This window comes from Podarcis cretensis (assembly GCF_951804945.1).
Source record: "Podarcis cretensis genome assembly, chromosome: 8".
NCBI lineage: Eukaryota > Metazoa > Chordata > Lepidosauria > Squamata > Lacertidae > Podarcis > Podarcis cretensis.
In genome coordinates, this window is record NC_137177.1 from 51,177,499 (window position 1) to 51,189,768 (window position 12,270).

Sequence of the window (12,270 nt, forward strand, 5' to 3'; positions counted from 1 at the left end):
TGGCTCACTGGAGGTATTCTAAGCAGGGCCTATTTTCACCCCCTCCCACCTCTTTGCAGGAAGATGTGAAGACCAATCACAGGCTCGTCAACAGTATGCAACCTTTATCTTCTGTACTGCTCTTCCTCTCCCTGGATTCAAGAGCACTGGGTTGGGGCAGGAGTTAGTGCCAATCTCCCAAGCCTGTTGCAGCTGCCCATGCAACCATGCTATGCCAACCACGTCCTCTTCCATGTGAAAGTTGTCGTGAGGATATGCCATTTCTGTAGAACCCAGCAAAGAGTGGGGAGAAAACTGAATTGGGGCATGTGGAGAGATCAGAGAGGGGTAGAAATGATGGTCCTGGCTTCAGCCCTGAGATGTTGGGGAGATGCAGGGCTGAGAGAGAGAGAATATGCAAGGAGAAAGGGCAGTGTTCATCAACCTGTGTTGGACTACAATTCCCATCATCCCTGATTAAGCCGGCAGGGGATGATGGGTGTTGTAGTGCAACAAAAGCTGGGGACTCAAGTTTGAAGAGCACTGGTCTAGAGGAAGAGGAGGTGTAGGCGAGGTGTGTTTAGGGGTTCAGAGATGAAAAGTGGCCCAAAAGAGACTTAAAATCCACTGAGTTAAAATGATAACAAAAGTTCTGTTGCATACACCCAAATCTCCAAGCAGCAAAAGACTCCAGGGAGTTCCTGTGCTCACCTAGGGTTCTGTTTCCTTTGAATGAAGGTCAGCGGAGGCTGCAGTGTTTTTCAAGAAATATGGTTTTACTTAACACTCCAGCAGGTCCTGCTTCCTCATTTGGTTTCCAGAGAAGCCCCAAACTTTGGGTCCAACACAGAGCAAGACAAGCCTCCAGCTTGTCTCCAGCTTCCAATATCAGCTGAAACACACACACCCAGCCCCACCCCACACCTTTCTCCCTCCTAGGATGACTTGGCATCCAGCCAGGTGAGGTGAGAAAAAGCCCACCCATTTGTGTCTGTGGCATCAAGACAACCTCTTTGGGCAGGTAAATGGCAGTACTTAGCTAGCCAGTTAAGACCATTGCCTTAATGAAGGAGCTGTCACCTTTCTCTTACCCCACAGACACAGAATCACAGGTTTGGAATGGACCCATGGGTGTCATTCAGACTGAACCCCCCCCACCCTCAAAAACAAACAAACCCTATAAGAGTTCTTTGCTGCTGCAACTGAAACAAAGCCACATGGCCCTCTTGAATGTAAATGTGATTTGAATGGTTCTGCCACCATTGAGCTGGACCAGGGCAGGGGACAGAGGCAATTTACAGTGAGTCTCAAAGAGAAGTTTATATTCATTTAAGATCTCTCTCTTCATAGGCCTGTAAGAAGGACCTTAACAAACATCTTGTGGTAGCTTAACCAGGGGGATGTGTTTTCTAAGACAACAATCTGCCCTCTGGGTGGGGTTTTCCCGACTCCCCTCCAACTTCTGCATGTATGGCCCCTTTGTTCTTCGATAGAAATCGTTTAACACAAAAACTCCTGCCCACCAAAAAGGGAGATGAGATGCTTCTCATTCTTTTTTCTTCCCTTGCAGAAAGGCACGTACTTTCTCTGGAAAGGAGGGGGCCTTGGAAAACAGCTAGTGGGAGCCAGGCAGGGACCTTCGGTGCTGAGCTCTCCCAAATATGATTGCATTGCTGCAAAATCCTTGCTTCGGAATGGGTTGGTACATGTGGATTGAAAACGTGCTTTGCTTCATCTAGGAGAGGGGTCCGAAATGGTGCCTGATTTCTGCCCGGATTCAAAAGGGTCCTTGCAACACCCCCTTCTCCTCAGTGTTAACCCATGCAAATATCAACTGGGGCTGCTATTCATTGCTACTTTGTAGTCACCCACCCCAGAAGGCAGATGCCCAACCAGCACCCCCCCCCCACAAAGACCTCCTCCAAAAGGCACTTAAAAGAAAGAGGGAGAGCGAGAGAAAGGAAAGGAAAGCACAATAGATAGTATTAAGGGTTTATTAAATATAATACAATGTTTAGTGAAAGGCGCAGATGAACATGGCAAGACGGGGACAGGAATGTGCAGCGAGTGCTTGGCTGTTGGCATCTCTGTCTCTCTCCTGCACCCTCCTTTCAAGGCTAGGTGGGCCACAGGCCATTTCCAAATGCTGGGCTGCACTTACAATGGGGCGAGGGGGGAGATAGAGAGACTCAAGGGCAGGGTGTCTTTCGCTCTTCAGAGCAAGGAAACTGGTGCCTTGGAGGTTGGCACCATCTGCCTGGAAGACAGGACATCGTCAAGGTAGTCCAAAAGGGTTGGGTGGGCTTGTAGGACACACAGCGAGTCCCCCAAAGCAGGGGTTGCCTGGTAAGCTGCTCATAATTTTGCAATGGTTGTTTTATTTAAAAGCAAATCTAACACAATCCATCTTGTTTCTGGGATGAGAGGGGCCCCTCTGAACCAAGCCACAAATGCCCAGCATCCCCCCTGGCCTCCTTAAACCCTCTTTCACGACCCCTGGGACTTGATGTTTCTCCTTATCCCTGCCCAATCTTGCAAGCCCACCCACCACAAGACTCTCCGCGCAGGCTGTTGATGTGCAACCAGCTAGAGGACCAAAGCTTCCCTGGGGAGGGTCAGGTTTGGTTGCTCAGAGGAGCTTCTCCCTCTCTCAACCAGATCCACTACCAGATGAGCCACTACCTCCCTGAAGTGGCTCATGCTGGTTTCTATGTGTGATGTTGATGCGCCCTCTCTGTGCACATCTGGCTCTGAAGAAGGGCCAGAGCAGGAGAGAAGGAGCCTCAGGGCTGAAAAGCACCCTTTCCCTATCAGTCAGGCACCAAGGAGAGACACAGGGGGTGGCATAAGGGGAGGGACTATGGGTGGGTATGGCTGGCAAGTCTCCTAGCCGGCACCTCAAAGCTTCCCTTCCAGCGCCAGGATCTTGAGGTCAGCAGGCGAGCTGGCACTCAGCACCGTATGTGAGACGATCCTCTTGTCCACCAGGGAAGCCACGGCCTCTCCCACCTCCAGGTGGCTCACGTACCCGGGGCCCAGGCGCTCTGGCGTCGTCACACCCATGTTGATTTTCACCTGCCGGGGAAAGCCAAAACAGTGCCAGAAGAGACATTGGGGGGGGGGAGGTTGCGCCAGACACCCACTGATCTGCACACAATTGGGAAGCCCCCGAGACATTGCTGGATTCAGACTCCCAGCACCCAACACAGCCAGTGGTCAGGGATGATGGGAGTTGTAGTGCAGCCACATTTGGAGGGCGACTGATTCCCCATCCCTGCTGGATGGACCCTGCCAGCCAGAGACTTGCGGCTCACTGGGATCAATTAAAGTCAGCACAGTGGCCATTTCATTTATCCCAGACCCATGGTGAACCTCTAGCAGCACAACTCGCACCTTCAACTGCCCCACCTGCAGTCCGCCATTGTCTACTGAGGCAGGCGGATGGCAGCAACACCCTGTCTAATGGGGTTGCTTTGATCTCAGTCATTCGGAAGGTGTTCCCCAAAGTTCTGAGTGAGTTAAAGGTTCCGCGGAAGATCTGCTGGGTTTGGTGCTAGAAAGAGGCTTGGAAGGAGCTGTAGGGGGAGCACTGAGCATCAGGGTTGAGTCTGCCTGGGGACTATTACACACACACACACACACACACACACACACACACACACACACTTCACAGAGAAACCTCAAAGTCTCCAGCTCTCTCTCCTGCAAGGGAAACCAACCCCATGTAGGCCATGTTGGATCAGTAGCCAACATGGACTACATCCCCATCTTCTCTTATTATTGAGCCATGCTGGGACTGATGGGAGTCAGGACCCAACAGCATCTCCTGGGTGCCACATTGGCTACTCCTGCTGTTGATCTGGCTACTTGCTATGCTGGCTACACTCTGTCTCTATGGCTGGAGGCAGTATCCTTCTGAATCCCAGTTGCTGGCAACCACAGGACAGAAGTGTGCTCTTGTGCTCAGCTGCTGCTTGCGGGTTTCCAACTGGGGCAGCTGTGAGAACAGGATGCTGGACTAGGTAAGCCTGTGGGCCTGATCCAGCAGGCTCTTCTTATGTTCTTAGATGCTGAACACCCCACTAATTACAGCCCTGGGAGGGCAAAATTACTCCCCATGTGGGTAAGGAGCTGGCTGACCCACCAACAAACCCGGCACTGACCTCATTCAGCTTGCAAGGAACATCTGGGTACTCCTCACGGACCATGAGGGAAAAGGCCAAGGCCCCCGCTGCCCCCAGTGTCAGGAAGCCTGTGCCTGGCATGAGGAGGCGCTCCCCAGCCCCTCCTGAAACAGAGAAGCTGATTTAGCTGGGAGGGAAGGAGGGAAGGAGCTGCCATCACCACCAGTGGCTGAGTCAGAAGGTCCAGGGTCCAGTCCTTGCTCTTTCCATCTAAAAGGATATGTTTGCAGCCAATGGGAGACCTCCCAGACAACTTTGATGATGTAGAATATCCATAGCTGTCAACTTTTCCCTTTTCTTGTGAGGAATCCTATTCGGAATAAGGGAATTTCCCTTTAAAAAAGGGAAACATTGACAACTATGAGAATATCTGCTTTGATGAGACATTTTCCAGTGCATTTCCCCATCAATTCCCTTACTGCAAAAAGTGCAGTCTTTGTGGGGGGAGCAGGTTTGTTGTGCAAGACCTCCTGGCCAACTGTAATTGCGCAACCTGAATTTGTTGGTATGTGATTGAATCCCACCTGGAAACAGTCTGGAAGTGCCTTGAGACCACTGCTAGTCTGAGAAGGCAACACTGGGCTAACAAGTACGATCTGGTAAAAGGCAGCTTCTTCCCATGTGCCTGGGTAGCTCTCAACAGGGCAGCTTTTGTGCCAATGATGGCTCAGTCCCTGCCAACCTAGCCCAGGCACAAGCTGCTGCCCCACAAATGCTGGTCATCTGCCCACATGCTCAGGCATGCAGGACTTAATTGGAGGGAGGGTATGGAAAGGTAGAAAAGCAATGAGGGCCTGCGAACTGAAACAAAAGGTGCATTTCTATTGCTACTGGGCAGGAGAGGCTGACCGAAGCCCCAGCAAAAGTTCTCTCCCCAAAGTTATCTTCTGCAGACCAACCCAGCTCATCTCACCAGTGATGAAAGTGTAGGTTCCATCTGCGTTGTCCTTCACAAGGGGGAAGAAGGCCTTCCAGGCAGTGAAGGTGCTGAGAAGGAGGGTGTCCAGGACCTGGGGGAGAGGAAACAGAGGACACCCGTGTTCATTGTCCCAGCTGAAGTATCCCAAGAGTCTCCAAAAGAGGAGATCCACACAATCACACCTCTTCTGCAAATGTAATCAAGTTACAGTTTTCTTAAAGTTAGGAATCCGCCTCTCTGCCACTACAAACCATGATCTGTGGCCAGTTATTCCTGTCCCAGCTTTTTGCATTGCTTAAAAGCACCGCTGCCACTTCTGGTGTTTCTATCCACATTCTACCTGATGGCTGGCCTTACCCCAAAGCCCTCAACCCTGGGCTTGGCCAGCGTCAAGGAGGAAGTGCTGCTCCAATGGGCAGAGAGGTGTTGTTATTAAAAATGCTATAGCACTTTCCAGTATATAATTGCAGATTGGCAACAAGACCAACTCAGGAGAAGAGTACCGTTATCATAGAAATGGCCCCAAAAGCCAGCAAACAGAATCTATCCATCAGAGAGAGGAAGAAGGAAAGAGAATGGGAGAGGGTTGATCTGGATAACTTTGGGTTTCTCCAGACAATCTGTTTTGCTTGCACAAAGCTTACACAGAAGTTATTACAGTGTCCTATCTGATTTTCTTGCTGGCAGGTCATATATGAGCATTGAACCTGATGTCCTTGTGGGGTCTTTATGCATCTTCCCATTCATAGGAGCCAACTCCTAGGGGCCATGGGGACTTTGGCCCCCCCAATAAAATATTTGAGGGGGCTAGGCCCCCACAAAGTAGATGGGCATTCCCATTCAAATGGTCTGTACACTGCACCATGTGATTAATTATGCAGGGCAGGGGCTTACTTGGGCCCCTACAATATTTTATTCAAGTTGGTACCCCTGTTCCCAATAATGATTTGTTCATCCCACACTTTTCAATGCATTTTCCCATCACTTAATTTACTGCAAAAAAAGGCCAGTTTTCTAAATTTAAAAAAGTGGGCTTGTTGTCTTCGTGTGACAGAGCCAATTGCACTAACCTACATTCCTGGTATGCACTAGAATCCTTCCTGCAAAACAGGGACAATCTAGGAGCACCCCAGTTTCTGACCTATTTCCCTGCTCACCCAGTGCAGCTCCTTCAGGGTCTGAGTGAGAGGGGGACCCCCTTGCCACCAGCTGAAGCCCAAGGAGGACACCACGTCTGTCACCTTCCCAGTGCTCTTCAGCAGAGCCTCCTTGGCTGCCTCTGCACCTTCCTCAGAACCTGGATGGATGGGATAAATTTAGGAGCAGAGATAGTGAGACCAGGTGACTGCATCCCCCAGCATTATCAATATGTACTCCCAAACAGCCCAGCGCCTTTCCCCTCCTGCCAAACTCAAGGAGGAAGAAATAAAGCAAGGCCACCCAAGGGTCTTCATCTACAGGTGGCCTGCCAATAACAGCATGATGCCTGTATCCTGCAGATAGGATGCTATGGCTGCCTTGCAGGTGTAAATGGTCCATAAGGATTGCAGCATCAGTGACCCAGATTACAGGCTGGTGCATCCCACGGCAACTGTGACATCCTGTGCAGGTGCAGTTGGCCAAGGGACCCCAGTTATTTGGTGGAGAGATGACAGCATACTTGGCTCAACTAAAGCTCCACTGAGCATGCTGGGGATTCATCTTCAAACCTCAAAAAGAGAGAATTGCCCTCAACTGTCAGGGCTTCCTTAAAAAGAAAAGTAAAAGTAGGCTTGAGTTTCCTTGCAACAATTTGAATTCGTATTTTCCCAAGAGAATTCAGGTACTTTCTTCTATTTCTTTTCTTCTTCTTCAATGTTCCCAGTTATGGACCATCACCTTCCTCACTTTTTATTTATAAAGTACCTTGAATTCTAAAGGCTATAGGATTGTATGTGGGTGTTTACTGCAGTGGTGCACATTGTTGCCTTAATTTTATCACAGTATCTTTCGATGCTGGCTGCCAAAATGCAAATCCTGAAATGCTTCCCCAGATTCATGCAAAGGCTGCCTTTGGCTCTGCTTTTCTGAAGGCAGCCTTGATCAGCTCTTTGCTGGAGGGGGCCGTACAACCGCCTGCAGCTTGAAGGCTGCCTGTCTGCTGGGCGCCTTCTGCCTTCCCTTTTCCTAGCTCTGGACACCTCAATCAATTTGTGCTCCCTCCACCATCCAGCCCAGCCACCTCCCCAGACATTATGGAGATACCGTTCCAGCAGGGATGGAAGGACCTGTCTGTTTCGCTTCTCTCGGTTTCTCATTTGTCTAAACTTAAATTCAATTCTCCACATTTTTGCAGAAATTTGAGGGTTTTTAAAAAAATACTTATGAAAATTCACCAGCATTTTAGTGTTAAGTTCTCCTATTAAACACATTTTTATATGCAGTTTTGAATAATGTACACTTTTTTTGCAAGCAGTTTCCCTCAATATAATTTATTTTTTGCATCTTGTTTTCTGCATTCTAATGCACACTTTCCCCTCATATATGCATTCTTGTAAGCACGGGTGGTGGGAGAACTGCATTTGGATAAATATCAGCTTTGAAGAACAGTTGTGTTTTGGTTTGCATATTAGTTTGGAAAGTGCAGATTTGACAGAAGCACCTTTAGATACAAACTAAAACGAATTTCTCCACCATCCATACATTTCAGCCCCCACTCCCTCTGCCCAGTATTTTCCCACAGCAGCCCCTCACTATCCTCAGTGGCCCTCAGAAGCACCGCAGCCGAGTCTCACACAAAGTCTTACCTACGTCCCCAACAAGGGTGTGCAGGCGCTGGCAGGCTGGTGGAGGCAAAAACTGTTTCAGCTTCTCCAATCTGCTTCTGTCTCGAGAAACGACAGCAACCTGGAAGCCTGCATAGATGACAAAGGATCAGAGGAGGCAACGCCCTGGGCACAAGGAGGGGGCATGGATGCCATTGTATCAGTTCCTATGTCTGATTGATGACAGAACAGCTGATGAAACGGAGCTCAGCCTGGACTTCGCAACTGTTTTCAATGCTAGGGCTCAGGCTTCGGGCACATGAGTTAATGAGAGAGACACAAGTGGCTTCTGGGTTTGTGAAAAGTGCTTCCAAAAAGCACACTAGTCACAGATACTGTCCCCCTCAACACACACACATGCCTGATGTTAGAATATCAGAACTTCCATGGTATATTTGGAGCTCATCACTGCTTAGTAGAAACAAACAATTGGTAGCAGGAGTCAAACAGATCAGAACACTATGGAAAGATAGCTGAATGTGCAGCTGCTGGGCTCAAACAACCCCATGCATATGCATTCAGGCAGACACACAGAGACACAGTCAATGAATCTCGACCCAGGCTCTTGCAAGATGGAAGGCACGTTGATGTAAGCCTTACCTTTCTCCAGCAGCGCCTTGACAATGCCAGAGCCCACTGTGCCAGCTCCGCCAAGCACCACCACTACCCGATCCGATGCAGACATCCTGGTAACGAGAGGCTGTTCAGAGGAGAGTCGCCAAACGACAAGTGGGGCTGCGGTTTCCATGCAGGAGAATAAGTAGGGAAAGCAGCACCTACGAGTCCCACCTCCAAGGAAGCAGAGCCCAACCCACCACCCTGTATCTCCACCTCCTGGTCCTGTTCATGCTGCACATCTTCAGCCTCGGGTCCCACAACCTGGCAGGCAATAGATCCTTCCCCGAGATGGTCTTGATGAAAGTGATTGCCAGCCTCCCAGTGTCCCACATAAACTGAAGTCGCTTTGGCTGCAGTCTTGGCTGGTTATGTAGGTGATGGGCTCAGCACATGGCTTGTGGGGTGCCATGTGCCATCGTCTCCGTCCTCAAGGTTATGGCAAGCTAAGGTGCAACGAACTTTCCTGAGTCTCTGATGGAGGGCTCAGCTGGCTACATATGTCGTCTTTGACTTGAGTTCAAAGAATGGAAGAGAATGGGGACCATGTGGGCAGGCAAATGTTGATATCAGTGGTGGAAGGACATGCTACAAAACAGACAAGTACATCACTGCCCTCTTGCACAGTCAACCTACGCAGTGAAGAGAGCCACAGATTGTGTTCAATAACCATCCAAATATTTATTGCGGGGAGGAAGGAGTTTTGATCACTCCCTCTAACTTCAGCTCGCTCATGATTTCGGAAACTCCATGGTTCTGCAGTGCATTCAGAGGCTATTCCTTGCACTAGATACCCCTCATTCCTGCTGGCCCTCTGGCAGAGTGGAACCAAGCTAAGCATTGCAGGCGCTGAATTATTGGCCCAAAGCGAAGCACCAGGCCACGTGTATTGCAATAAGTGAAGCTAAGCTTATAAGTGAATGCACAGAACAGCCTCTCTCTGAGGGGCTGACCAGGAGAGGTATGGGGTAAGGTTGGGGTACATTGGAAGAAAGCACTTTGCTCATGAAGATTTGCAAAATGAATGCAAAATGAAGAGCACCAGTCCTGGCCTGGCCAGATGTTTTTGTGGTTTGAGTTGAACTGCAGTGGAGCGACAGGAAGTGTGAGTTGGGAAAGGCATCCGTGGCAGAGCACCTGCTTTGCATGCAAAAGGTCTCAGGTTCAATCCTCTTCAGGTAGACCTGGGAGAGACCCACGGCTGAAACCCTGGAGAGGTGCTGCCAATTATTTTTGACAATACTGAGCTAGATTGACCAGCGGCCTGACTCACTATAAAGCAATTTCCCGTGTTCCCATTTCCTGGGATGGGACGTTCCTGGTTGGGCAGCATAATAATCTGGTGGCAGCATCCCTCCCTGGGCCTGTGGCTCAAGAGTGCCACCTTGTGTTCTTAGTTTGAAGCAACACCACTGCAGGGGCCAGAACTGTAGGCAAGGTGAGGAGTCATTGTGCGGGGAAGAAGAGGTAGGCAGAGGCAACTTCAGTGCAATCTGGCTGCCGGCTGGGGGTGCCAGGAAGAGGGTAAAAGTTGGATCCAGGAAATTAAAACCAAATCTCCAAAACCAACAAATCACTGGCCACACCCACCTCTCTACAGCCTGAATTGTAAAAATAAATAAATAAATAAATAAAATTCCTTTGTTCCTATAGCTTGGAGTTTGCAAAAGTAAGGGGGGGCACATTTTTTAATGTCACTGGGTGGGTTGGGGCTCCTGCTGTAGGTTGCTTAAATTAGCCTGAAGCCAGTGGGAAACAGGTGTGGAGGTTTTGCTCCTATTAACAGGTGACCTGCTGTTGGATCTCAGTAACTAGATAGGGTTTAAATGCACAGTTCTTAGGGAGCACACCTAAAATCCTGGCAGCCCCTGCTGGCTTCAGGGATGGAGTGATGGGGAAAGTCTCAGCTAAAGCCCTGGCAGAGCTGGTGGTGCCTGTCAAAAGTACACAATATTGGTCTGAATGGAGAAATTGTTTGACCTGGCCTGAGGTTCTGAATTCACAGTATCAGAGAACACGAGTCTCAAATTCACAAAATCTCTTTTTATTGTCATCTGAAATTGGAAAAGGCTCATTGGGAAACAATAAGCAGGTTGAAAAGGAATATGTAGACATGGAGCTTGCATATCTGCCACCCAAAAAAGCAGTGCAGGCTGGGCCACTGAAGCTTCATCCCCACACCATGGAAGGGATGGGAAATAAAAGTGGGATGCCACCCCTAGAGGATAAGGTGCCAGGCCCAACTTTTTGTACATGGCTGGAAGGGATGAAAAAGAAGTTTTCAATATTCTTCCATTCGCCTGCCCAGAGCAGGGAGGCTCCTTGGCACATCAACCTCTGCACAGACGGCTGCAGTACCAAGGGCTTGGGTCACACACACAAGGCCCCGCTAACTCCAGCAGGCATACTACGCCGTGCCACAGCCTATGGCAAAATGAATCCCCTCACACACATTCAGCACAGAAATAGCTGTGGCCTCAGGAGCTTGAAGGACCAGCTGCTTTAGAGCAATGGCCATTTTTCAAAGGGGATAAAACAACAGCATCTATCAGTACAGGCAGCTGAAGGACTACCCACAGAATAGTGCTGGAAACAAGATCCAGGACTCATTAGTAACTGATACAAAGCCTAAACATCCAGGACTGTAATTTGCATGTGTTCAGTAATGCTCTCGGGGCAGGAGGGCCTCCAAATGCAGCAGGGCTGAGTGGAATAATATACCCTGCTATCTAAAGTGCCCCCACAAAGTCTGAAGTTACCTAACTGCATCATGGCATCTACTGTATTCCTCTCCTGCTGTGCTTGTACCTCATTTGTGTGTTACTTCCCTTGCCTACCGAAGCATAACTGTGAGGTCCTTGGGGCAGGGACCTGTGTCTTGTCTCTCCTATTACGGTACTCTGCAATGTGCCAAGGACACAGGTGGGCACTGTGCAGAAGAGGCAGCTGCCAACGTTCTGTTGTGACCAGGAAACAGAACACAGGCCAGGCCTGGGCAGGGAGAAGCGGGCAAGATTCTGCATGGCTGCAATCAGCTGGGGGCAGGGAGCAGATTCAGTCTCCAGCCCATGTCAGTGCAAAAGAGTGAGAGAGTGTTGTACCTGGAGGACCTGTGATGGTGTGGGCAAATCCAGACTTGCCTCCTGTCGATGCTGCACCACAGAGAGTTGCAAGCATGCACACACATGTGTCTACACACAGCTGTAAACATACATACTTAGCCCTCTCATAACCCATTTCCTCCAGCAACTTACCTACTCCCACCTATGGCCAAATCCAGAGGTGATAATCAGGGGTGGGCTACAGAAGTGAGTTACTTTCCAAAAAATCAATGAACAGAAAGGGTTTAGCGCCCCCTGCTCTCATTGTACCCATTTGACAAAGATAAACATTACACCTGAATTTCACTTTATTGTTGCTAGCTCATGGTCCTACCTGACCCACCTGTGGGCCTAGCTATATGGAGCTGTATGCTCCCTCCCTTTCCCTGACATGTGAAACTGCATAATCAGCCTCCTTTATCCACACATCAGCTCTCACAGCTACGTAAAATGCTCCATTTGCAAAAGGTTCAGGCAAGGACTGAGGAGTCAAGACGCCACACATACTGTAAGAGCAGCTTAGTAGTCATGCCTGGGTTGATCAATAACAATACAACCGCAACACATCATTAACAATCCTTAATCAGGATTGGTGCTCATTTATAATGTGAATTGACAGGGCAGCTACGGGAGGCAAGCAAACAAACACACACACCCCTCCCTTCCTC

The 12,270-nt window shown here is 49.4% G+C and overlaps 1 protein-coding gene across 1 annotated transcript; it reads right to left on the reverse strand.

Moving 5' to 3' along the window:
- Window positions 1-1,980: 1,980 nt before the first annotated feature.
- LOC307222826 (farnesol dehydrogenase-like) lies at window positions 1,981-9,896 on the reverse strand. Its single transcript, XM_079988352.1, has 6 exons — window positions 8,487-9,896; window positions 7,869-7,976; window positions 6,240-6,379; window positions 5,077-5,173; window positions 4,143-4,267; window positions 1,981-3,054 (listed from the first exon to the last, which is right to left on the reverse strand). The coding sequence occupies exons 1-6, from the start codon at window positions 8,632-8,634 to the stop codon at window positions 2,878-2,880; spliced, it is 795 nt and encodes a 264-aa protein (XP_079844478.1). The 5' UTR covers window positions 8,635-9,896; the 3' UTR covers window positions 1,981-2,877.
- Window positions 9,897-12,270: the final 2,374 nt, after the last annotated feature.

Coding starts and splice junctions, on each gene's coding strand:
- LOC307222826 (XM_079988352.1), bottom strand. CDS start 8,634: ATGGAAACCGCAGCCCCACTTGTCGTTTGGCGACTCTCCTCTGAACAG. Junction 6,380..7,868: donor CACCCTTGTTGGGGACGTAG/GTAAGACTTTGT, acceptor CCATCCATCCAG/GTTCTGAGGAAGGTGCAGAG. Junction 4,268..5,076: donor AACCTACACTTTCATCACTG/GTGAGATGAGCT, acceptor TCTCTGTTTCAG/GAGGGGCTGGGGAGCGCCTC.